The sequence below is a fragment of the Bos grunniens genome, chromosome 1 (assembly GCF_055505025.1).
Source record: "Bos grunniens cultivar Pamir isolate PY7600 chromosome 1, Bosgru_T2T1.0, whole genome shotgun sequence".
NCBI lineage: Eukaryota > Metazoa > Chordata > Mammalia > Artiodactyla > Bovidae > Bos > Bos grunniens.
The window spans coordinates 61121946-61149217 of NC_141165.1; the positions used below are offsets into that span (position 1 = coordinate 61121946).

The 27272-nt window shown below is 40.8% G+C and overlaps 1 protein-coding gene across 13 annotated transcripts in view; it reads right to left on the reverse strand.

The window, feature by feature from the left end:
- Nucleotides 1-27272, reverse strand: part of TNIK (TRAF2 and NCK interacting kinase) — a 405472-nt gene that overhangs the window by 34652 nt on the left and 343548 nt on the right. For 7 of the 13 annotated variants that reach the window (XM_086394139.1, XM_086394171.1, XM_086394124.1 and 4 more), the window contains 6 exons: nucleotides 26205-26444; nucleotides 23660-23766; nucleotides 14747-14910; nucleotides 12558-12655; nucleotides 11550-11573; nucleotides 5400-5584 (listed from right to left, as the gene is read on the reverse strand). In XM_086394139.1, coding sequence (XP_086250265.1) covers nucleotides 5400-5584; nucleotides 11550-11573; nucleotides 12558-12655; nucleotides 14747-14910; nucleotides 23660-23766; nucleotides 26205-26444 — 818 coding nt within the window. Of the gene's footprint in view, nucleotides 1-2646; nucleotides 4545-5399; nucleotides 5585-11549; nucleotides 11574-12557; nucleotides 12656-14746; nucleotides 14911-23659; nucleotides 23767-26204; nucleotides 26445-27272 lie in introns of those variants that run through there. The other 6 variants (XM_086394188.1, XM_086394149.1, XM_086394181.1 and 3 more) reach the window with 3 other exon arrangements.

Sequence of the window (27272 nt, forward strand, 5' to 3'; positions counted from 1 at the left end):
GTATGCTCCAAAGCACCTCTCTCTACATTTATTTTTAAAAGGCAAAGTGCAGCCTGTAGTTCATGTTTCAGGGACTGAAAACATTTTTAAATCGTAGAAGACTTCTCGCTGTGTCTGTCACTGTTGGTCACTTCCTTCTGTCCTTCTTACCCCCACCCCCGGCTGTCCTTTAAATTCTGTCCCTGTACGTTTCTATTATTGCTCCAAGCTCCCAACTCTGCCACGTCAATCTTTATCAACCCCTTAGAAATTCATTCATTCATTTAATGAATGATCTCTTTGACATTCATTTATTTATTTATTTATTTTTTTGATTTTTTTTTTGACATTCATTTAATGTCTGATCTCTTCATAAGTTCCTCTTAAGATGCTACTGATCCCCAGTACTCTGCTTCACTCTATATAAACTGCTACAATGTTAATGATAGGGAAAATGGAAAACTGTGCAGGAGAGGGGTGGGAGGCTAGAGGAATAACATGGACACCTACTATTTTCTTAATTTTTCTATAAATCAAAAATTGTTCTAAAAGTACTTTACTATTAATAAAATAATTTTAAAAAGCAATGGTTTAAAAACACCGAGGCTCAAACAACTATAACAGCTTAGAGTTAAAAAAAGATCCTCTGTTCTAACAATTATTTTTCTGATACAGAGTCTGGGTAGGAACAAGCAGTTGTCTGAATTTCTATAAAGACTGTAAAAAATAAAACACATCAACTAATTAGAAGGAAAACTATAGAAAATTTACTGTAATTAGGCCACATGTCTAGAACAATAATTTCCTCTAATTGGATTTGTCAAAGTGTTCCTGCAGGTATTGATTTAATTTAATTTCAATATACACTAATCGAACACCTGCTACATGAAAGGCCCTCAGTTTGGCACTGGGTAGTAGATATAAAAGCTGAAGAAGACACAATCCTGAAACTAAAGAGATTAGCATCTGGAAGAGCATAAAAACATGATGCAGATATTCCAAAGCAAGGCGGGATGTGAGAATGTGGCCATTCCACTGGGGAAGGGCAAGGCGTTTGGAAACGAGGAGGTCGGTTTGGCTGCAGCATATGCTGTGTCGTGGCCCCAGGAGTGGAAAGAACTCTTTGTTGTAAGGCGTTAGGCAGACAGCACAACCACAGTCACGCTTCTCCAACAGTCCAGAGCCTCAGCACTGGACAGGAAGGCAGAGAGGGTGGCAGGTGGGCGGGCGGCGGGGCACAACAATAGCCCGGCGGGTGAACGGGGCCAGATCCACGGCTTTCTAGTGAGGATGGGAGAGGGGACATGAGACATGTGGCTTTCATTGTCCAGACTGCATTTTATGAGACTGTACAAAACTCAAGGGCTATGACAGACACAGATGGTCCTAATGATGAAGACTGCACTCCACATGTACATCTAAAGCATGAAATGGTACCTGAGTGAAAGTGAAAGTGAAAATCGCTCAGTCGGGTCCAACTCTTTGTGACCCTATGGACTATACAGTTCATGGAATTCTCCAGGCCAGAATACTGGAGTGGGTAGCATTTCCCTTCTTCAGGGGATCTTCCCAACCCAGGGATCGAACCCAGGTCTCCTGCATTGCAGGTGGCTTCTCTACCAGCTGAGCCATAAGGGAAGCCCACAAGGGAAGATGCTGATATACATGGCTGTCTCTTCGCTTTTTGGGCTGATGCCGATCAGCTAACATGGTATCATTCCTTCCTTCTTAGCTTATAATGCTTTTATTATTTTCCTGATTATAAAAATAGTGAGTGCTCACCATAAAACTGGCTTCCCTGGTGGCTCAGTGGTAAAGAATTTGCCTGCTAATGAAGGAGACTTGGGTTAGATCCCTGGATCGGGAAGATCTCCTGGAAAAGGAATGGCAACCTACTTGCCTGGGAAATCCCATGGACAGAGGAGCCTGGTGGGCTACAGTCCATGGGGTTGCAAAAGAGTTGGACATGACTAAGTGACTAAATAGCAACAACATCATAAAATTGGGCATATATATGAGAATCCCTTACGGTAGTATGATCCAGTGTGTGTGTGTATACTAAGTTGCTTCAGTCATGTCCAACTCTTTTGTGATCCCCATGGACTGTAGCCCACCAGGTTCCTCTGTCCACAGGGTTATTGTGGCAAGAATACTGGAGTAGGTTGCCTTGCCCTCCTCCAGGGGATCTTCCTGACCCAGGGATCGAACCCATGTCTCTTATGTCTCCTGCACTGGCAGGCAGGTTCTTCACCACAGTACCACCTGGGAAGCCCAGCTTAGTCTGGAGGTACCTGCTATTACAATTTCCCCTCACTCATTATTTTCCTAGGCTTGAGGCACTGGGAAATAGTGCAGTTGGTTAGTTACAGAACTCAGTCTTTGTTATGTGCAGTCTTATAGGTTACATCACATACTACTAATATGAAGTCAATATTGTACATAGAAGTCACTGTTTTGCACATCAGTATCTACAGCTGCTTGTTGGAATGGTGGGGCTCCATTTCTGAAAAGCTCTTTAGTGTACACTTCATGGTAGTGAACTGTGTTGCAATAGATTTTAATTTTTTGCTCCCAAAACACACAGTATGAAATGTGAAGGTTTATCTTAAGAGTAGAAAATAAAAGTGATAAGAATGTGAGAAGCAGTCTACCTCAGAAATGTCTTACTCCTGAAGAAACAATGGATTTTTTAATAGTAAGAAGTTTTTTAAACATACAACTTATTCATTCTACAGGAGAACACAGTGTATATATTTTATATTCACAAAAATGTCTATATTTAGCAAATAAAATACACATACACACATCTGTATCCTGTTTTTTCTCTAAATGTGTTTCACATGTAGTTAACTATTTTAAGTGTTCTTTAATGGACAATCGTGTCAATTCGCCTAAAATTTACCAATTCTTCAAAAGCCCCATTAAGTTTTACCTCCACTACAAGCATTCAATGATAGCCTATTTATTACTTCTGAGGAATACAATAATAAGTTCTCTAAATGCCTTTACCAGTATCTAGTCTGTTTTTCCAAATCACCTTGGTGGAACGATTTCTCTCAAACATGGCACCAACAACATCACTCCCCAGCTCAGTACACCTTCCATGGTTCCCTGCTGGCTACACGACCAAGTGCACACTTCTTGGTCTGGCTTCACTAGTCCAGACCTTTCCCCTTTACACCAGCTGTATTTCCACCAAACTTAACCTTCTGTGCCTTTACTTCAACTCTCCCGCTCGGCCCCTGCACCTTACGTGCCCCCCCCCGCCCCGCCCTGCCCCTGCCCAAGCATCCTGCCTGGGATCCTAATATCACTGCGTTTTCCTTTCCTCCTTGATGATAGTTATTTGTGTACACGTCTTTCCTCTGGATTAGGCTATAAATGCTTTAAAGCCAGGATACACAAGTTCAGTTCAGGGCAGCAATGTGTATCCTGCGCTCCATGAAGTGGCAGGTATACATAGAAGACATCATGCAACACGGATGTCAGCACGGGCTCTGCCTCATGGACTAGGCTCTGATAGGTAATCTCTAAAGTGACAAGAGTATGCAGATAGCAGAGGAGGCATAGCGCAGCAGGGTACATCTAGGCAATTTTAGAAAGGTGGGTGTTTCCACCCACAAAGAGATGGGTTTGCCTCTAGAGATATGAGGATAAACACCATTAACAGCCTTACAAAGTATGACAGGAGGCTTAAAAACCCAGTGAGATTTAACATCTGTACCAAGGTGGTCTTTGGTTATTCTTCCAACTATTTATACTACTCTGAAGTTTTCCATGTATAATTATGTCTCTCACCTACTCTTCGTGACCACGTGGACTGTAGGAGCCCACCAGGCTCCTTTGTCCATGGGATTCTCCAGGCAAGAATACTTGAGTGGGTAGCCATTCTCTTCTCCAGGGGATCTTCCCAACCCAGGGACTGAACCTGGGTCTCCTGCATTGCAGGTGGATTCTTAACTGTCTGAGCTACCAGGAAAGCCCCAACTAGAACGTAAACTTTTGGAAAGCAGAATTCATGTACACACTTCTTGAATGTCTCAAAGCCCTCTCAATACTTTGAATATCTCAAAGTATGGGGTCTAACATAGTGGACATTTTATCAACCTTAAATCCACCCTCAGAGTTGTGTGCGCAGTGCTGAAAGGCAATTCAAACATCTGGTAGAAGAATGAATCAACGCTGAGTCAAGACAAAAACTGAAAGGACCAGCATATTTTGCAGGAACGTTCTGGATTAGTGATTTTGCCTCTAGAACAATTTTATTTGCTGTTAAAAAAGCAATTTAAAGTAATCTGTTTCCAAATGTCATATTTTAGAATACTTATGTCTGTCAATAATGGGGTAATCAGCAGTAAAATAACAAGCATGGATTTTTCAGCTACGATAATTGGATTTGTCTTTCAGAACTGCTTGTACATCAGGATTGTTAATCAATGGATGACATTTCCAGCAGACCAGTTGGCCCTGTCTCTCCAGTCTCTGCTGAACAGGACAGTCATCTGTGGCCTGAAATGGCATCTTCTCTACAGGGAATAAATGTGGTGTGATGACCAATGTAGAAGCTGAGCCAAAGAAATGGAAAGGAAGAGGAATGAAGGTGGAAAAGTTAGCACCGCTCTTTATCAAAGTTATAGCAAACCCGAGCTAGGCGTCTTGTGTTTATTTGAGGGAGGAAACAAGAGACGTATGTGAGTGTGCTTGTATAAATGATTGTTTGAACTGGGCAAGTAAAGGGGAAGGGGAAGGGTTCTTTTGTAAAAGGATCCATTCCAGTGAGAAAAATGGAGTCCCTCTTCACTAAAAAGAGAGAAGAAGGAAAGACTGCAAATACTAAGGGAAAGCTAGGTAGCTATAGATATCTAAAAAAGAAGAGTGTATGTGGTGAAGTCAGACAGCAAAAAGGATCACATAAAAGAGACAATGGAGAAGATGAAGTAGAAAATCCTAACAGGAATGTATTTAAGTCAAACTCTCGGAGGTTTCACTGTAGGCTTTTGCTGGGATGCTAACCCATGCTGTCTCCTGCATTCCACCCACCTTCGTGGTGGTGGTGATGGTGAAATATATGACTCACGTTATCAATGTTAACCTTGAAATGTTATTGCCTATAATTCCGCTCTTCAGTTTTAGGGTCTGACTATCAATATCATTTGCCCTGAGATGACAAGCACCAACAGAGCATCAGACAAGGGACAGTCAGCCTCATAACAGCCTAATAAAGTATATGCAATCCTTGAAACACTACATATTCTAAGTTACTATATCTAGGGAGAAGGGGTGAATGTACAACGATGCTCTAAAAAGTATGTGAATCCCCAAAGTCAACTGATCCTGCCAGAGACCCATATTTCACATTTGTCTTCTTGTTTTGGAAACCTAACTCCTCCTGGCCTACAATGAAAAAGCAGGTCTCTTACATCAGTCTGGGTATGTCGCTGACAGCCACCGTCCCATCCTGGGTCTCACTCTCTCCATCTTCCTCCTCTTCATCACTGCTTTCTGACTCCTCACTGGAGGAGGAGTAATCTGTTACCTTCTTCAGTGGGCGGTTTGTTTCTTCAATCCGAAGTTCTCTTAATTCTTTGGCCAACGCCGTCAGATCCTACAAAAGAAAAGTTTGTCCAGCAGATATGACATAAATATGAGCAAAACACTATCTCTTAGCAAGCTTAAGCAACAAGAAAAAAAAAAGAAAAAAGCTCTCTATAGAACCATTACAAACATAGTTACTGCATGAAACCAAGAAAACGATGTTTGTAGCGTGGAGAGACTAGAAAAGAAAGATGGAATAAATTTAAACTTTGTTTACAACCAATTGCTTGACTAGACTGAGACTGCTGGGTTCTGAATCTGCACATGTATATATGTGTCTGTGTGCTGTGTGTGCACACATATATACAGACTCTGGGTTCATTTTGGGAAGGTGAAGTTGGTCACCCACCCTCAGAGTTAATGGGAAAATACACAAGATTAGAAACAATTTCCCAGTATTTCAGGATTGCTGCCCGAGCCACAGTCATGGCCTCTTCCTCATTATGATTGCTACTGTACCAAAATCTAGCATCAGTCACAGAACAGAGCAATTCCCAAGGTTCCAGCTACTAAATGACTCATTTGGTGTGTCATCATTCCCTGGAGAGCCGAGGCACCATGTCAAAAAATGGCCCACCCCAAAGCCCAGTGCCACTGAAAGTGATAGCCACAGAGCTGAGTTCATCAAGAGGAACAACAAGATAAAACAACAAACAAACAAAAACAAACAGAAAAAGAATTCTTTTCTAGAATGATAGGTGTTTCAGTTTCTTTTGTTTTAAATTGCAGTCAACTGGCAGAAATCCTGGCAAAGAATACAGAAATGAATGTGCAAATGCCAAAAGGAAGAGGTAAAATTTCAGGTTTCCATGAGTATGATGAAACCTTTAGCCTTATGGATGTGATGAGGTGGTATTTAGTCACCAGGCACATGGCAGGCAGTGTGCTGAAGATCTGACTACCTCTTAATTTACATGCTTTCAGAGCAATGCAGAGGGAAGCAGTTCTGCAAAAGCGTGGCCGCTCTATTTACATGGGTTAAACTGCCCTTGGCACACAGCATGCACATCAAGAGAAAGCAATTTGACATCAGTCTTACCATTTCTCCCTATATTAGTGACCCATGTGGGAATCAGAGCATTCAGTGAGAGACAGGGCATTAGGGAGAAAGAAACTCATTTGAAAATACTAAATCCCACAGTTTTCTTAAGGCCATATTCTCTCTTTATTTTAATCCAAAAATGTATCTGTCCAATTTGTCTGATGTAAGGTCAGAGTAATACAGATGATGTAAATAACATCTGATCATCTATCCTAGTACGTTAGAAGAAAAACTGTGATAAATATGTGTAAGTAAATTATACATATAATTTTATTTTGAGAAGACAACAGATCATCCTGTTTCTTTACTGTTGCCTATATGTCAGGCATTGATATATTGGTTAAGACTAAGGGCAGAAGATGGTTCATGTTTTTCATGGTCAAAATTTAGGAAGCTAAGTGAAGAATTTATTTCTAATTTCATAAAAATCAAAGGGACAGCAATGACAACTTCAACATTTGCTCTGTAGTCATTTGAATGGAAGCCCTTGGAAAAGGGAAGCTTCTGAAAATTCAAATTGTGCATTTTCCACACCAACATGCTCCCTGGGCTTTTACACACATGCATAGAGCCACGGCCTCACTGTCAGTGGAAAGATTTATCCCATCCATGAAAATGGAAACAAAATTGTATTAAAAAGACTCAAAAGATGTTTGAATATAGTGTACACCATTGATGAGGAGAAAAATTATGGCATAGAATTTTATGTAAATTTATTATTGGTTTCTTTGGCAATGAGCCAAAATTCAAAACGCTAATATTCAGATTTCAGCTTTTTACCTCTTATTTCCTCTTAACAATTGCCAATGTTTACCAAATTGAGGAGAAATGAAAGGTATTATACCCTTGAGCACACTGAGAAAATACAGTTTAGATATTTGTTAAGGCAATTAATGAAAAAGGACACTGTAATCCTCTAAACCAATAAAATAATAAAAAATTGGATACATTTATTTTGTTCTCTGTTAGGACCCTGTTATGTCTCATCAAAGACTATATCTAGTATTTAAAATGCACTTATTAAAACTTTTTATTGTAACTTAAAGAGAGAATATGGTTTAAAAGAGTTTATTTCTAATGTCAATAATTCTGAATAAAATATAATAATACTAACTTTTATTTATTTAAATTAATAATTCATTTTCCCCATGGGTTGGTTTTCCTTATTGCTGACGTTTCCAAACAAGACAATTAAGATTTTAAAAAATCAAAACTATTTAGAAACATTTAGCTGGTCCAAAGCTCACTGATTTAAAGAAACTCTCAACTGTTAAAATGACCTAAATTTCTCCAAACACTGTATTTAGGAACACTTTAAAGCTCTGACATGCTTTATAATTTCACTTTTAATTAGAGGTTTTTTTTTTTGGTTTCTGTGTTATTAAAATGCTATTTTTCCTGAAGCATTGCAAATAATTGCAATTTCCTTTTAAGTTTAATTGGTAATAGCATGGTGGGTGAGACATATATAAAAATCCCACGGTAACAATAATGGGTAACTCGAAACTAACACTCCAGCCAAAAAAAAATTTAATCTTCCATTGCCCATAGTCTATACGTTTAGTTGAAGATTTGTTCTTTATTCATCTATCCTGGAGAAACTTACAATACTAAAGTTATAGGAAACAAACATGATCTAAAATTGACACCATTGGGTTCAGATCCATTTTCGTACATTTTATTTTCTGACAATACCCATTTTCTCCATGTAATGAGTTTTTGTGGTAATTTATTGCTTGACTGTCACAAGCCTGGAGCTAAAAAGTATTAAAAAAAGAGAAAAAGGGTGCTATTTACTATGAAAATATTTGAGAATATATAACTGAAAAAGAAATATGGCAAAAGGGTAAGTTTTCTGACTACAGAGTACAGATAGTTAAGGGGTTGTTACTGAAACATTTCTTTTATGCAACACTTTTTAGAATCAGTTTGGTATAATTTTTCTTTCAAAAAGTTTACTTAATCTGACAATTATGCATACCCTGCTTTAAAAGGTGCTCTTTTAGGTATCTTTTTTAAAACAATATAGTTTATGAAAATCAGTTCAATTTTTTAAACAATTAAAATACTAGTTAAAAGTTTTAAAGTTGGTCTTCCTTTAAAATGTACTTATTTTTATTTTTGGCTGTGCTGACTCCTCGTTAGAGCATGCAGGCTCTTTGTTGCCCTGAGGCATGTGGGATCTTAGTTCCCAGGGATAAAACCCACATCCCTTGCACTGGAAGGCAGATTCTCAACGACTGGACCACCAGGGAAGTCTTGGTCTTTTCTTTACATTTTAAAATAATTATTTCATTTTTAGGAAGTGTGAAGATATGACTTGGGGAGGTCACTTGTCATCAGTATCTTCAACTGGGGAAAAAAAGGTTTGGACACCTGTTATTGATCCAGTTCTGTCCAATCTATATATGTGCTCTGCCAATTGTCAGATTTCTACATACTAACGAAAAAAATGCTGGTAAAGCCAGTGTTTGCTTTTGTATCTAATCTTCATGACAACTGTTTAATTGTGCTAAAGTGAAAAGAGTATTTATTTTGGAAGGTGTATTCAATAATCAGACTACTCTGCACAATCTCATACTGCATTAGGAAGGAATGCCAAGTGAATGGACTCTCTCCCAGACTGACTTTTATAAGAACTCAAACCATTAAATTAGCAATAAGAAGCAATTATGTCCTTGGCATTTTCAGAGTGCTCATTTCAATCTTGGGTTATCTACATGGCACATCAGTCACTGGAGACTGGAGAAGCCATATCAAAACCTAGGAATGAAGACAGGAGAGAGAGTTAAGTTTTTTCCATTGCGGCGCCATTGACATTTGGGGTGGTAATTCTCTATCGCAGTTTATTTTCCTGTGCGTTGTAGGACGCTTAGCAGCATCTTTCTGCTCCACACACAACATGCCAATAGCACTGCTTCCCATGTCCTTGTGACTTGAGACAATCAAAACTGACTCTCGTGCATACTCAGTTGTGTCCGACTCTTTGCAACCCCAGGTACTGTAGCCCGCCAGGCTCCTCTGTCTATGGGATTTTTCAGACAAGAATACTGGAGTGGGTTGCCATTTCCTCCTCCAGGGAATGTTCCTGATTCAGGGATTTAACCCATGTCTCCTGCACTGGCAGGCAGATTCTTTACTGCTGAGACACCAGGGAAGGTCCCCCAAACTGACTCTAGACTTTGTAAAGGTCTCCTAAGAGGAGGGCAGCTGGGGGATAGTCATTCCTCGCTGAGGACCACCAGGTGATGTAGAACCAAGGAATCCCATATTTTCAGTGCTTGGGATCAGCGATACTCAAGGATAGAGTTATAAGAATCACCTTGAGGGCTTTTCCCAATCATCTATCGCTCTAAGATTTTGGTGCACGGCTTACATCCTCTCAATTACTTATCCCTCTGTTTCCTACCTCTCATCTCTGCCTATGTGCTAGAGTATCTCTGCATCAATGTGCTAGAGTATCCTGAAATAAATAAAGCAATTTTTAAAAGCCCCAAATAGCCTGGGTTAACCAGACGAAATCCATAGAGTCCTTTCCCTCACGACAGCCACCTCCAAGCCAATTTCTGGACTCCTAAGAGGAAACCTTGAGTTGTGCGCACACACAACTATTTTATTGGTAGCCTGAGCACCAGAACTGTGTGGGAGAAGGTTGATAAAAGCTGTGATGATCCCTGTCCTTCTCACTCTCATGAAGACGAGGGGCAAGGCTGCAGCACAGAGCAATTCAAAACAATTCCCTTTTATCTTTCTATAAATGCACCCACACGCTGTGGACACGTGGAGTCTTATTCTTTTGTGAACAGTAATTCTTCACTATGAAAACTTTCTAAGTCACTCTGAATGGTAAGGTGGTCATAATTCTGAAAAAGTGAGGCTTTTTGGTAAAGACCAGACACATAGAAACATGCTTTTCCCACCAAAATAGTCCCATGCCTCAGGCCTTGCCTTTATATAGCATTTCACATTTCAGAAAATGCTCTTGAACACACACGATCTTGCGGGAACCTAAACAATCTTGTGAGTGAGGCAAGGCAGGTGCTTTTATCCCCACTGTACAGATGAGGAAACTGTAACCCAGAGAGTTTGAGATTGGCCCCACCAGTTATTTACTGCGGGAGCCAGAATTTGAACGCAGCTCGTTGACCCCAAAGCCAGTGCTTTTTCCATGTCATTTCACAAAAATGGTGCTCAGCAGAGTTCAGCCTGAAAGCCATAATGCTAGTCTTCAGATTTCATGCAATTGGACTCTTTGCAGAAGGCCTGTCTCTTTCAAAACAACTCCACTATGCTGTATTCATGCACGTCTGAAAAAGAGCAGCGAGGCAGTCATCCTTCTTAGCAAGCTACCTACGATCGGCAAAACCATATATTTTTCTAACGGAAAAATGTCTCCACCGATAAGGAAATAAAGTTACTTAACTGGTCAGGATTCATTAACTAAAGTTGATGTTGCTGCTGATGCTGTAGTTAATGTCCCACAAAATTAATCTAACAATACCCAGTGACTCCTTGTTCACAAATCACACTCTATAAATTTGGACGGCCCTAGAAAAAGATGTCTCTTTTTTCTGTTAGTAAAATCACCATCCCCTAGCCAGGCTGGCGAGTATAGGTGAAGAGCTCAGGATTTGCTACCCGAAGATATTAGAATGAGAAACTGCCAATATCAAAGCGCTAACGCATATCTTCAGCCAGACTGGAACACTTGAAAAGTGACATTTTGGCTTAGGAGGAAGGTCTCTGGAGGTTTAAATGGTGTCAGAGGCATGCAGGCTGGCTTTTGTGGGAGGGATTCTCCTCCCAGCAGATCACTCTGAAGGAATGAAGTTTGAACTGCGATCCGATTGGCCACCTTTCTGAATATCAACCTCAGGAAGTCAGTTTATATTCACATCTTGTAAAAGCATGACCAAGAAAAGATAATACTAACCTCATCTATAGCTTTCTTATAGCTCTGAGATAAGAGGAACCCAATCCAGAAGAATCCACGGGAGGGGAAAAGACCAGAAGAAAGGCAGCAGGTTAAACACAAAATGGGAATGGTTAGTACACAACTAATAAAGGCAAAGGGAAAGGAGAACCTCTACCCAGAACAGTGTCAATTCCATTCATTGATACCCTCACTGTACTTCCTTATTTTTAAAGATAAAAACAACAAAATATCTTCCCATTCATTTCATAGAAAAGACTCTTGAAAAATTCAGATAAAACAAGTGGATAGTAAGTCATCCCAAATAAATTTCCAACTTTGAAATTATAGCCTCCAAGCTCTTTTTTATTTCTTTTAGGCTATCTGGGGTCTGATGTGTTACAGCAACGAAGCTAGATTTCAGGTTGTCAGGTCCTCTATGAGATCATGCTTATCAAGTTTTGGTCCAGACAGTACAGTCCCAGAGCAGCAGAAATGTTGCAATATTAATTCATATGGAAAATAATGTGGAGAAAAGGCCAGAATATTTAAGAGAAATCCACAGAAAGTGCCCAAATATTAACTGCTAGTTTCAACATCTCTTTGCCAAAGCTGCTGAGTAGAAATCATGGAATAATAGGAGTTATTTCTCTTCCTGTTATGCTTTCTAACATAGTGCTGCTGCTGCTAAGTTGCTTCAGTCGTGTCCGACTCTGTGTGATCCCATAGGTGGCAGCCCACCAGGCTCCTCTGTCCCTGAGATTCTCCAGGCAAGAATACTGGAGTGGGTTGCCATTTCCTTCTCCAAACATAGTGCTAATGATCAGCAAAATATCCAAAGGTAGAAAAGCAATCCTGAATCAGTTCAGTTCTTTCCTAATCAGGTATGACTTCCTTCCAGATGCTTCTAGCACCTGTTCTTAATAAACTCAACATTCAGAGTCATGAGCGCATCCCCAACTACTTTACCCCGTGGGTTCTCTGGTGAATGAAAAGAGCTCAAAACTCTTTTGAGAAAAAAGCACTCACAGCTGGGCGACTTGGTCGGGTAATTTCCCTGGATTCTTCTGGTTTCACCTTGGAGGGCTCATGGGAGAGCACAGGTGATCCTTCCGACTTACTGTTGGCTAGAGGAAAGAACAGAGGGCCAAGAAAGATAATGACCATCAGAAGGTGCTGGAGTTCTGTGGTGAGTCATCCTTGAGATGACTCATCGGACACCTCACTCACTCAGACAAATCCTGAAGCACATCTGTGAAAAAACAGTAAATGTTCAGGCAAACAAAATCAGCCATACACATTTAGGCTTGTCACCTGGAAGTCACTAGGAACAATAGGAAAAACTAAAAAAAAAGGAAAAACTAGCAAGCGCCACCATTTACTGAGCATCAGTGTCAGGCCATGGTTAGTGGTAAACACCTTTTAATGTCAATTGTCTCACTGAATCCTTGCTGTAACCCAATGGCGTGACACTGGTTTCCTATTTCACAGTTGAACACAGAGAAGTAACACAACTAGCCCAAGGTCACACTGAAATTATGGGCAGAGCTGGGATTCTGTCTGATTTTTCAAAGTCCTATTCTCAATTATCCTGTTAAACCAGCGTCTGAGTTATTCTATGTTTGAGTTTTTCTTTTACCACTTACCCATCAGGATAAGTGATTTTGATGAAATGCTGTGGAAAAAAAGAAACTTGTTTTACTTGGGGGAATGATTTTTAAATGGGCCAGGGGGAGGGGAGGATGAGTTAGTTGTCTGGGTCCTTTAAGGAAGAAAGAATGAGGTGAGGCAGGGAAGGACAGTTGGGTGATAAAGGGGATGTGCCCTGGAATAGAGCAAGGGTTGGGGGAGGGCTGCTACAGAGTGAAGAGCATCTCTCTGATTTATGAGCTTACAGGTTAGAGAAGAAGCAATCTCAGGTGGGAGATACTCTTTGGTTTGGTTTCAAAGTGGTTTTTCCTGGGTAGGGACACAGCAGGGTAAGACACACTAGCTTTTAACCCAGAAAAACTAGAGGTCAAAGGGAAGAAGTTAAGAATTGAACCTGAACCAGATCAGAGAATTCAAATGATATGCTTAAGTTTGGATTTTCTTTAGCATTTGCTCTAATGAAACATATTATTTTTTATGAACAGAAAAAAAGGTAAGAGAATGGCACTTTTCTAAAGTTAGTAAGTCTATATCTGGATCAAAGCAACAGAAGCCTACACAGTTCTGGGTTGTCATGGATGTCAGAAGATTTTAAGAAGAGGCAGCTGCAGGCCAGTCCCACCCCAGTTCAGAGACACAGCACAGTATGTCTGACATTCACCTTTTCTTTCTTTTTTTTTTTTAATTTTATTTTTAAACTTTACATAATTGTATTAGTTTTGCCAAATAGACATACAGTGAGTTTACTTAAAAAAAATTAGGAGGTAAAGAATGATTGTGTCTAATGAAGAGGCTAAGAAAGAATAAAGAACTGGTGCTTTTCATCAGGCAGAGTATTAAGTGTTTTCAAATTGCGCTTAAAAAAATCCCAGCCTTCATTACTTGGAAGCAAAATTATCTTCTGAAGAAGGTTTATGCAGAAAGGGTACATTTTGATTAGCTAGAAACAATAGGTTGTCATGTATAATTAGCTGGACACATTAATGTTTTTCACAAGCTTCCTCATTACTGAAATCTAAACAATGAAGGATGACTTGAATTAAATGGTCAGAGAGGTTAATTTTTACCTCACTAATAGGAATAACCAGAAGGGTCAAGTATATTTTTTAAAGTCAAAGATTTTATATCTTCTCTCCAGTGCATATTTATTCTACATTAGCCTTTATTAACGTTTAGTTTGAGAAATACCTTGTATTCTGAACACTGTTGACATAAGGGAAGAGGATACTTGTGGGTCATGGAACTCGAACTAAGCAGTCAAACAGAAATGGAAACTGAGCTGTCTGATGACTACATTTTCAAATGAGACCATCTCATCTCAGTATTCTGCCATCTCCCTGGAGAATTCTGGTATCTGCAATTAGAAAGGACTGGGTCCACACTGATGTCACACACGTGACTGGGGATGGTGGCCCACTGCCCTAAGGAGACTGAAGCCGAGTGGAGTTAAGGGGCTTCTCGGCATCACACAGTGGTGGCCACACCAGGACCAGGAGTCACAGAAGTCAGGAAGTAATCTGATGTCTTGTCCAGAGAAGCCGTCCTGGAAAGGCAGGGGAAAGCTTTACCTCGAACCCGGGTCCGCTCGCTGGATCCTGCTTGTGACCCAGGCTGAGAGCCTCCTTGGGAGCTGGGCTGGGAGCTGGGGGTGCTGGAGCTGGAAGAACTGCCACTGCTCGTCCTCTGCAAGGGGCTCTCCAAGACGGGCTCAGTTCTCCGGAGGTCGGGGTTGCTGTAGGGAAGCGATGCACGGGGCTTATATTCTCAACAACTGGAGGCTGGTAGACACAAGTGTAGTCCAGTCCCACCCCCCGTACAAAGGGATGAAGACAGTGCCTATGTGACCTTGCATTAAAGGGGTCAATGTTAATGACAGTCATGCTGTCTTCTGTGGAGCTCCTGGCCAGATTCCTCGTCTGGACAGGATGAATTCTTGACCCAACTCTTGGGTAATCTCACATCAAACATATTAGCTCTGAAATGGTGAATCTTCAAAGGAGGCTGGCTCTGAAACCTCTTTTCCTATGCTCATTGTAAAACAGTAGAGAATATTAAAAGATAAAAACAAGGGAGCAATGCATGCCATCTCTGAATCAAGAGATATTCAACTGTCTTTTACTGGATGACATATTATCTTCGAGTCTTAGGGAAAAAAAAATTATTTATTTTTGCCTGCACTGGGTCTTTGTTGCTGTGTGCGGGCTTTCTCTAGCTGCAGAGCACGGGCTCCAGGGAGAGTGGGCTTCAGTGAGTTGTAGCTCAAAGGTTTAGTTGCCCTGTGGCAAGTGGGATCTTCCCAGACCAGGGCTCAAACTTGTGTCCCCTGTATTGGCAGGCAGATTCTTAACCACTGGACAACCAGGGAAGCCCGCTTCTAGTCTTTTTTCTTTTGTATGTATGGAAGCACACTGTGTATTCAACTTTGCATATTGCTTTTTTCCCCCTTTGACTGCCTTTGAGCAACTTCTAACACTTCTAAAAACAATAATGGCTGCATGCTGCTGCTACTGCTAAGTCACTTCAGTCGTCTCTGACTCTGTGTGACCCCATAGATGGCAGCCCACCAGGCTCCCCCATCCCTGGGATTCTCCAGGCAAGAACACTGGAGTGGGTTGCCATTTCCTTCAGTGCATGAAAGTGAAAAGTGAAAGTGAAGTCGCTCAGTCATGTCTGACTCTTCGAGACCCCATGGACTGTAGCCCGCCGGGCTCCTCTGTCCATGGGATTTTCCAGGCAAGAGTACTGCAGTGGAATGCCATTGCCTTCTCCGAATGGCTGCATAGTAGTCCATTATATAGGTGAATTAGTTCAATCATTCTTTTGTTATTAGGTGCTTCCAACATATTGCTGGGACACATAATACTGAAATAAACATCTAGAGGCAAACAAATATTCACTCACATCTCTCGGGGAATTGGAATTCTTGGGTGGAGGGGCATGAACTGGGGTATGCATGTGCACATATATATGTATGTGAGCATATAAACACACAGCAGGTTTTCACCACAGTGTATGAGACTATCCATCTCATTGAATTCTTACCAGTCTTTATTATGAACAGCTAACTAACTTGCAAAAAATTATATTTTGCTGTTTTAATGCAGTTTTTAAAAATTACTGTTGAGGTAGAATAATTTTTATTCACATTTATTTGTTATTCAGAATTCCTCTTCTGTGAATTACCTAAGTTCTCAGCTCACATAGCTAGTGGTATCTTTGCATTTTTAAATTTCTTGCAGGAAATCTTTATATACCTTGGCTATTACCAAAGGGAAGAATGTTTGAAAATAATTATTAAGTGCTAAACCCAAGAACAGTGTTTATCTATTGGCAGGCTAAAAGCCCCCACTGGTTATAAACGCTACTCTATTATTCACTCTCACATCTTTACTATTCCCAAAATAGTGCATTTATTCATTCACTCAGCTGGTCTATACCGGGCACTGGGTCAGACCTTTGAGATACAGTAATGAACAAGATCCAGCTCGTGTCTTCTGCCAGTGTCGCCAGACACACACAGCGGTCTTTGTTCATGCTGCGCCTGCAGTGAGCGCAGGGCAATATGGGAACATGAAGCAGACTCCAAGGCCACTTTTGGTGACCACAGGGGGTGCAGAGGCGAGGAGGCCACTGAGCAGTGGTGGTGGGAGGAGACTGAGAGGATTTTAGGATTTTGTTATAAAAATAAGCAGTATTTTCCAAGTTTCTTCTAAGCTCTTCCTTTCAAATTTATAAGCCATGCTGCTGCTGCTGCTGCTAAGTTGCTTCAGTCGTGTCCGACTCTGTGCGACCCCAGAGACAGCAGCCCACCAGGCTCCCCCGTCCCTGGGATTCTCCAGGCAAGAACACTGGAGTGGGTTGCCATGTCCTTCTCCAATGCATGAAAGTGAAAAGTGAAAGTGAAGTCGCTCAGTCGTGTCCGACTGACTCTTAGCGACCCCATGGACTGCAGCCTAGGAGGCTCCTGCGTCCATGGGATTTTCCAGGCAAGAGTACTGGAGTGGGCTGCCATTGCCTTCTCCGTTATAAGCCATAGACCTCTCCATTTTTTCCTCTAGACTTCTGTACTGCTGGGCCTAAGTGGTAATTTAGTGAGATCTGAAATTCAAAGATCCTATCCACTGCCATCCACCTGCCAAGGGAGAAACATAGGCTCCTCCATGATTTCATTGTCTTCAGTTCCCCAAACAGAATTTCACTAACAGAGTCGTCATGGTGCTATTATTTTCATGCAGTGAGCTATCACATTAAAATGTAATACTATGCTTTCATTTCTCTCTGCCCATTTTAAGAATATCAAGTGGGAACCAGGCACTCTGTGCTGTGTTGGGTGTCAGATGCTTCACATGTAAATGTGAAAATAATATGGCCCCCTCCCTTGAGACACTTGCAGTTTGGCCCGTGAAAATCTGGCCACAAAATAGCATTATTATGGCAGCAACTAAACCAAATAATTTCTTTCTGAAAACAAAAATATTTGGCTGAATTACAAAAATCCTTAAACATTGGGTTAGTGGAAGAGATGGCTGGTGATTCTGGAAAATGTAAACATATCATCATGATTTATTAATTTTGATAATATAAATGTAGATTTTATAACAATATTCACCTTTCAATTTTTTTACAGTAAAGGGGTGGCTAAGTCAACCCAGCAGTAAAAATTGACTGCAGGAAAAAGTGTCAGTAAACTTCAGGAAAACTTTCAAAATTCTTGGTATTTTTATGGCACTCCTTTGGGTAGTAATTAGCATTTAATTGATTGAGATAGATTTGGATCCATAAGAGAAAAAACCTCCCTCCTATTTGGAGAATATCTAATTATTATCTAGATAATAATTAGATATTATTAGATTATCCATAATAATATTTAGATATCTAAATATCTATAGTATATCTAATATAATATTCTAAGTAGAATAGCACGATAAACGAATGCTAATTCTGCAACATCTCACATTTCCAATATTTCATTTTTTCCAAAAAATAATCCTATTTAAATTCCTAAATAACTTCTTCCCTACTGTTCTCTTTTCATTAAACAGTAGTGGTCAGGAATTATTTATGTATAATTAATAAATTCTAAAAAAATTTTTTTTAATTACACATTAAGGGTAAGGTTTCTTGGTGGCTGTTCTCATTTTGTAGAGATGTAATGTTCTCTGTATGACAAAAAAAACAACTATTGAGAGAATGGAGTTCTGTGAGCTCCGAGGACTTTGCCTGGTTGTTGCCGTGTGGTAGCAGGATCCAGCTCTTTGCTCGAATGCAGTATTTCTTTGATCATTTAGCCAAAACCTTTCCTTAAACACCTGCCTTTGTGAGACCATGAGGGATGGGGGAGAGTCGAGGTCACAGGACAGACAGTCAAGTTACAACATAATCCTAGCAATGAGACATGCAGTGGAGCCCACAGCCAGCAAGGCAAAACTCTACACGCTGTTCGAGCATCTGTAAACGGTAGCAGCATCTGGGGAATGCAGTGTAATGCAGCCTGGAGTGGTTGGTGCTGGTGTTGGGAAAGAGAAAGGACTTGATTAAACTTCAGAGGGGTGAGCAGCGAGGCTAGGGGAACAGTCTGAGCAAAGACACAGACCTGGGTTTTCCGGGGGCTCCTTGGTATAAAGATGACACCATCCTGGCTGAGTACCAAGCCTGTGTAGGAAACCCTGCGATAGGAAGCTTCTATAGCAATTCTCTTAAAGCCAGGCAGAAAACACGGGCCTCCCAGGGCCGGCTTATGAATGACTAGTCAGGACAGAGGCAGGCTGACCAGGGAGGAGGTTGTGGCCACGTTAGATGATAAAACCTGGGCCAGGGCTGTCCTGGGATGACAGAGGTGCCAGGGCATCAGCAGAACCAGCTGGAATGAGCCTGCGTCTCTGACTGGGGCTCAGGCCTCTTTTGGTGTGAAGCTAATTGGATCCCATGAGCATTAAACCCCTGATCTGGGCTTCATTAGCACAAGTCTATTCCCCCCATCCCCCCACTGGAGCTAACCAGTGTGGGTACTGATCTTAATAGGTTGCTATTTTTGCTGCTGGAGTCTGAAATAGGGAAAATTTTTAAATGCCTTTTCTACCTCATTTATTTTTTTTGGTAAAATATGAGTGTTTTGAGAAAATGTCACACTGCCATGTTCCTCTCTTCCTTACTATGGTGTCACCTGATCTGGCCTTGGGGCCAAGGTGCCTGAGATAAATGCTCTTAGAGGGGATCAATTTCAGAACAATTCCATGAAATAATAGATTTCCTGTGTTTTTATGTATTAACCAATCCTATTCAGATCCAAATATGTAAAAACTTGAAAACATTCATATAGATTTCTTTAAATGCTAACTTTTGGTTCAGACATTTGACATACTGCAGACAATGCTGTTTGGTTTATAAAACACACAGTAAAAAGAAAATTATTCCATTTACTTGAATCACATTAAAAAGTCTAAACAGAAAATTAAGATTACAAAGTGATTTCTTGGCCCAAATATTTGGGCCAAGTCTATAATTAACTGGCTGCCTGCCCACATTCTTTTTCCTTTGTTCTCTGATGACACAGCCAATGAGAACAAACCAGCCATAAGCAGGTAGGTTTGGGATAGGCCAGAGAATCATTTTTTTTGAAATTAAGCATTCAGTCATTCAGTTTTGACTGGGTATTATTGGATTAATTAAAAATTTTTCATACTCTGAATGTATTCGCTTAATCAAATTTTAATTTGTTTTAAAAGAACACATGAATCAAAGTTAAATGTTAAAATGCATGGGAGGTTTTAAAACAGAAATTTAAAAAATGAACAAATCAAATCATAATTTAAACTCACCAGTTCACCTTGACAGTATAAGGCATTTGGGAATCCATACGGTATTGCAAAGGACAAAAATATTTAAAAGCAACCTTTTTGTGGCTTTATGGATGGGCAGTTATCTGACAAATGGTACCAAAAAATCTATAAGGACTTTATTAGAACCAATAGAAAATAGGACAATCTCTGTCTTATCACAGTAATCCCCCCACCCCTCACCACTGGTGAATCACATCATTAGCAAAGATGATGGAAACAAAAGCTTCAAAAGTGCTGTATTTGCAACAGCCGGGACATGGAAGCAACCTAAATGTCCATCAACAGATGAACAGGTAAAGAAGATATGGTACATATATACAAGGGAATATGACTCAGCTATAAACAGGAACAAAATTGGATCATCTGTACTGATGTGGATGGACCTAGAGTCTGTTCTACAAAGTGAACTAAGTCAAAAAGAGAAAAAAAATATTGTATATTAACATGTATGTATGCAATCTAGAGAAATGGTGCAGGTGAAACTATTTCAGGGTAGGAATAGAGATGCAGATGTAGAGGATGGACATGTCATGTGGACATGGGGGAGGGAAGAAGGAAGGGTAGGCTGAAATAAGGAGTAGCACTAAAATATAGACACTCCCATGTGTAAAACACATAGCCAGTGAGAAGCTGCTCCGTGGTCTGTGATGACGGACAGGGGAGGGAGGGAGGTGACATATGTACACATATAGCCGATTCATACTGTTGCACAGCAGAAACTAACACAACATTGTAAAGCAGTTCTCCTCCAATTGTGCACTGGGCTTTTCCCTCTTGAGAGGCTGTCCTGCAATCCCCAAACAGTCAAGAAGCTGGGGATGAAAAACCCCAAGAATGGGGTGACCCATCACTGCAGTGCAGCTGCGTAAGCCAGCTCAGGTGAGACCAGCAGGACAATGTTGAAGTCAAGCCATAGAATGGTGAGAAATCATAAATAGTTACTGTTTCAAGCCACCACATCTTGGCATGTTTTATTATACAACAGAGGTGAACTAAAGCCATCTCTAGCACAATAAATACACCAAATCCCGAAACGTTTCAAAATGCAATTCAATCTAGAGCTGCAGAGTCTGTGTCACATCTTTAAGTGCTGGTCACTTAGAGATATGTAATAGAAAGAAGCAGGATTGTTCTACATGGCAGAGATAGGGATTCTCCATCCCCCCTCCCCCGCAATGCTTTTGATTTTCATTGCAGGTAAATAACTATTACCGCTAAGTTCATTTCCTCCCTACCTTCTCTGTAAGCAGAAAAATGTTAGCTGTATTCACAAGATCTCCTTTCTTTGGACAAAATACAATGTTTAAGAAGTTCCAAGGGAAAAGCACATGTTTTGCAAGCCACTGACCATTTATTGGGCTTCCCTGGTGGCTCAGCAGGTAAAGAATGCACCTGCAATGCAGGGGACTTGGGTTTGATCCCTCGGTAGGGAAGATCCCCTGTTGGAGGGCATGGCAACCCATTCCAGTATTCTTGCCTGGAGAATCCCATGGACAGAGGAGATTGGCAGGCTCTAGTTCATGGGGTCGCAAAGAGCTGGACACAACTGAAGCGACTGAGCATGCATGCATGACAATTTATCAGTTATTTTGGAGCCTTAATGTCATTGAATTAGTATTTCAGAGGGAACAAAGGACTGCTTTTTATTTGACTAGAGAAAGACAATTCTCTTTCTTTTGGGTTGATAGAGGGAAAAAGACTTAAAGTTGAAATGATGCTTGATGTACAGAAACTAAAATTCTAAACGACTTATCTCATGAACACAGCCTAGAAGGCAGGGTTCAAAGGAGCAAGAAGCCCTGATAACTGGAGGCTTATTATCGCTTGGAGAGGAGGACTGGTAAAGTTCAGGCTGGCAATCCAGCCTCACATTCCTTTCGCTCCCTGGTCACAGTCCACACCAGGTGTGCTCAGTCCTGCTCACAACACCAGCTCAGCGTGAACCTGACAAGCTGCTGGACAAAAATGGCTCATTCAGAGCTTCTGTAACTGGCAACTCCACTCAGAATGCGCTAGCTTCTTTGCCCTCCAGAGATGAATGATCTTAGTACAGTTCTGTCTTATTTACAGACTGACCCCTTCCTAAGGCTTTTCATAGCATTCCATATTTTAGGATCTGTACAAATAGTCATAACCTTCATTTCCAGTCTCTCTTTCTCTTTGACTAGCAAGAGACTGTCCTCTTATGAACACAATGAAGAATAAAACAGTACCCCTAAGTTCCTTTTTATAGTCTCAACAGAGGCCATTTGCTATTTCAGCTGATCCTAAAAAGGAGTGTACTCATGAAACATGTGAGGGGAGTTTGATGAACGACAGCACCAAACAGCATCTGTTACCCCATAAAATCTGCTCTGATACTGTAAGGATATTGTTTATTTTCCAGCTTCTCTTCAGATCTCTACACCCACCAGTAGGTGGATGCAACTTCCTGATTGTAGGAATATACACAGTTGGTAAAAAATTCCAGAAGAGCAAAGAGCAACAGTGGGAGCATCACTGTATTTCAGTGATACTCCATAATGCCAGAGATGACTTCCTCAGGAGAACTAGTCCTTCTGCAATTTGCCAAACCAGGACAGCTCTGCAGCTGGTCACTATAGCATTTCTTTGCCAATCATTTTCTTTCTTTCTTTCTTTCTTTTTGGCTGTGTTGGGTCCTCATTGCTTTGCCGGGGCTCTTTCTAGTTGCGGTGAGCACGGGCTTCCCACTGTGGTAGCTTCTCTTGTTGTGGAGCGTGGGGTCCAGGCCTGCAGGCTTCCGCCGTTGTGGCTCACAGTCTCTAGAACACAGGCTCCGTAGTTGTGGTGCATGGGCTTAGGTGCCCCAAGGCATGTGGAATCTTTCCAGACCAGGTATGGCATTGAACCTGGGTCCCCTGCATTGGCAGGCTGATTCTTAACCACTGTACCACCAGGGATGTTCTCTTTGCTAGTTACTTTCTACTGTCTCAATAGTCCTCAGGGCACATTTCTTTCTTTTTAAAAAATTTATTATTATTATTTTTTAATATAAATTTATTTAAGTGGAGGCTAATTACTTTACAATATTGTGGTGGTTTTGCCATACATGGATCCGCCACGGGTGTACATGTGTAAATTGGAGTACAGTTGCTTTACAATGTTGTGTTAATTTCTACTGTACAGCAAAGTGAATCAGTCACACATACACACATATATTCTGTCTTCCTTGGATTTCCTTTCTGTTTAGGTTACTACAGAGCCACAGGGCATGTTTCTTGACCTGATGCTAAAAATCATCTCAGATCAGGCCACTTTGTTTGGCTGGCTTCATCAAAGCGTCTTTGAGGTTAATGGTCAGGGGTACCACACCCAGACTTTATTTGTAGTTTTACCCCCACATTTGAAAACCTGCCAAATAAGGTAAGCCAGATTGGCTTCTGCATTGATTCTGTGATTCATTTGCTCGTTCACGTATGAGCCCACACTACACACTGGTGTCTGTGAAAGGCTACTGAAGAAATAAAGGACTTGCCTCTGGCCCACCAAAATTTACAGTCCGGGTGGCCAGTCAACATGCCTCAGAAGGGAAAAAAGAACAAAGACAGTTTTTTAGGAAAGCAGTAATGGCAATGGCAGGTGGGGCTCTTCCCTTCACCTTATCCATCTCCCTTCCCTTACCTTGCTCTGATGGGTTGAGATCCTAGTCTGGGTCCCAGAGCACTACCATTTCCAGGAGAATTCTTCCTTGCTAATGCTGGGGATATAGAAGTTGTTCTTTGAGGCACCTGAAAGGAAACCAGAATTCAGCAATATTTTCCATAAAATAACTTCCATATGGTACTGCCTGAAATGCAGCCTACTCCTTTCCTAAGAGCCGCCAGGAGACATGGAATGATCAGAAACAGGAAAGAAACATCTCAAAGAAATACTTAACTCCCTAAACAAAATCAAAGGAAAGGCAATGAGGCACATTTTAGCAACCATTAATGAGTACTGCCTTCAATGTTAAAAACAAATTTAGAAATAGAGCAAGTGAATTACTTTGATGTACTGGGTTAAAATAATTGCCCTCCTTTGCTGGCACAAGAGTGGTGGACACCAGAAATTTCTCTGGGGTATCACGAACTCAGTTGGCCATTGGAAACTGCATCTGATGACGGTCATCCAGATAAATGGAGTTCCATTTTTAACTCACAGCACAACTGATAAACAGATAAGGAAACTATGAAATCTGGTGAGAAACTAGGGTATCAGATAGAACTTGGGACATAAGCTCAGTGAGCTCAGAGAAATGACTGCAGTAGGTCCTAAATGTTTCCACTTACTAACCAACTTGCAATTGCTAATTCAAAACAAACTCCTAACACTGTGCTTCGGGAGGTCAATTTGCAAATGTAATAAAAAAATAGGATTAATAATGAAACTGCTGGAAGGTCTTCAAAAGACTATGTGAGTACCAGTTAGACTGTGAAGTACAGTAGGAAATTGTATCATTAGGTTATTGGTCAAGGGATTAGGTAAATTCAAGTATGCCACATTTTCTAATGAAACTGAATACTGTTAAGTGCACCAAAGGAGTTCAACTTGAGGGGAGAGCAGAGGAGAAATTTTATGAAAAGTGACCAAGAAATGAAAATGTGACAGCTAGGTGGGCTAAACATTCTTCGGGTGCTTTGATGTTTCTTTTTTGGAGGTCCTTTTAAAGTGGATTTATATTGGGTTGGCCAAAAAGTTCATTTGGTTCTAAAAGTAAAAGTAAGACAAACTTTTTTTCATTTTCACCAAGAACATCATTGAATAATATATCTATTAACAGAACGATCTTTCTGACCAATCTGATATTTTGTACTAGATATTTTAAAATTATGCTTTGTTTTGATATTATTGCTTAATATATTAAAGAATATTTACAATGAATACAAGTTTTCTTGGTTATTATAAAACATTTTAAGATAAAGACCTAGAAAGACGAGCCAGTGAAGTGATGCAGAATGACCGAATCAGTGCTCCCACCTGCTCAGTTAAATATTACTGTTATTTTTCCTTTTGTATTTGGTCACCTGCAATAGTTGTCGAGAGGGTCTAATGAAACATTAAAACCTAAAACCTTTGTATTGATCTAAAGTTTTTCTTCCAGAGTTATAAATGTGTGCCTGCATGCTTGAAGAGAATGGACCAATGACCTCAAATGTCTCCCCAGCTCTCCTGTCTGCTCCTCTTCCCATCCTGTTTTTCAGATTGAACTTTGCTCCATAAATAACCTTGCCTGATGCCATCCCCAAGACGAGAACAACAAAAAAGCCACCTATCAGCCAATTTCATTTGCAAAATCATGGAAAGTTTTTTGAGAGGAAGATGAGGAAAAATATTTGAAAACATCTGGATAAAAAGTACTATTTTTTTTTCTGGAATCAATAAGGGTATGGATCTATGGAAACTGCGAGGCATTCCATTTATCCCGGCTCCTCAGCTAAGTTCAGGAGAAAGGGAATCCTGAACCAGGAAGAATCTGATGCAACATTTCTCCAGTGTTTTGAAATACTTCAGGTTGTCTGTAGTGAGATGCACAGCCAAGTGTTAGGACATTTGGAATGTATAACAGCTTGGTATAGGCAAAAACAAAAACAAATGGAACCAAGCCAGTGGAACAATTGGTCATTTCACCCTACAATTTAATCCTCAGTACAACCTGGCCTAGAGGGAGCTTTCCTTAGTGGAACCAACTAACATATTCTAAGAGCATTACTATTTTCTGAACACCTGTGATGTGGTTTCACTTTGTGCTATCCAAAATAGAAATAAACAAGTTCTTTACTTTTTAATCTGGAAATTTTAAATTTGTCTAGGTATAGATTAAGTCATCAACGAGAATATCCATTATTATTCTATTTCTCAAGATGGATAGTATTAATGAATAGTTTGGAAGGCTTGGGGTTGGGAGTTCTAATTCTGGATACAGGATATATGCTTTCAAGTCCTTCAGCCTACCAGAGCCTCCATTTCTCTGGGGAAAATGGAGATCAGAGATGATGAATGACAATCTAAGTCTTAGCCTGGGAATGAGGAGGGACGAACACAAATTAGAAGGGACGGTGCTGTGTTATCACATTCTTTGGTGCTATGAATGGTCTGCAACAGGGGTAATAATAATGGTAACAGTAATAGTAATAATAAACGTTGATGACAATGATAGAGATGACGATAAGAACTCCAGTAATGTTACCTTTGGTGGAATGTCTTCTTCCTGTCGTAACCAAGAGCTTCGGTCAAACTTCTCAATGCGAGTGGGGAGAGGTGGGTTTTCAGAGGTGGGATCTGAGTTCTGGCGTGGCATCTCGACGCGGTGAGAGCTCACATTCAGAGCCTCCTGAAACCCAGACAGGCCCTTCGTGGGCTGCTCATGCACCGACTGGGAGGCGGTCAGGGCAGGTCCCTGGGATTTCACTGCTACCAGATGCGGGATCTAAGCATCAAACCAACATCACAGCAGCATTATTACAAGTAGTAGTAGTAGTTGCTCACTTGTGTCCGACTCTTTGTGACCCCAGGGACTGTAGCCCGCCAGGATCCTCTGTCCACGGGATTCTCTAGGCAGTGATTTCTGGAGTGGCCATCCCCTTCTCCAGGGGATCTTCCTGACCCAGGGATCAAACCTGGGTCTCCTGCATTGCAGGCAGATTCTTTACTGTCTGAGTCACCAGGGAAATGCAGATCAACTAGGATCTCATGGGAAGGGAGGATAAAATTTTAGGGAGAAAGAATCAGAGCACATGGAGCCCATAGAAGCTCTTTGCAGCATGCTTTTCAAAGCTCTCCTAAATTTCCTATTTTAGAGCTGGAGGGCTGGACCAGACTTGCTGGCAAAGAGTTAAATGATGGACTTGGGACTGATAAGAAGTCAGTGAAATAAGTGTCATGATAATAATGATTTCAGTGAACATTTATTGGCCAGCAATACATTTACAAGCACTTCTGATCATACAAACTTCCTCCTTTCAACCTCCTAACTTGGACTTCAGAGAGTGCTCTGTGAAACAAGAATCGCTCTCAACATCTTTCTTCTTATAAACTCATTAAATACCATGAGCTGGACACAATTATTCTTCTCATTTTACCCATGAGAATTTAAGGTATAGAGAAGGTAAATGACAACCTAGATTTCACAGCTAACATGTGCCAGAGACTGGACTGTAACCTACACATACGCCTAATTCTAGTTCCCATGTTGTAACTCCACAGCCTAACTGCTATGTGATCCTGCTTTCTGGTGAACTGGCTCTTACCACCTAGG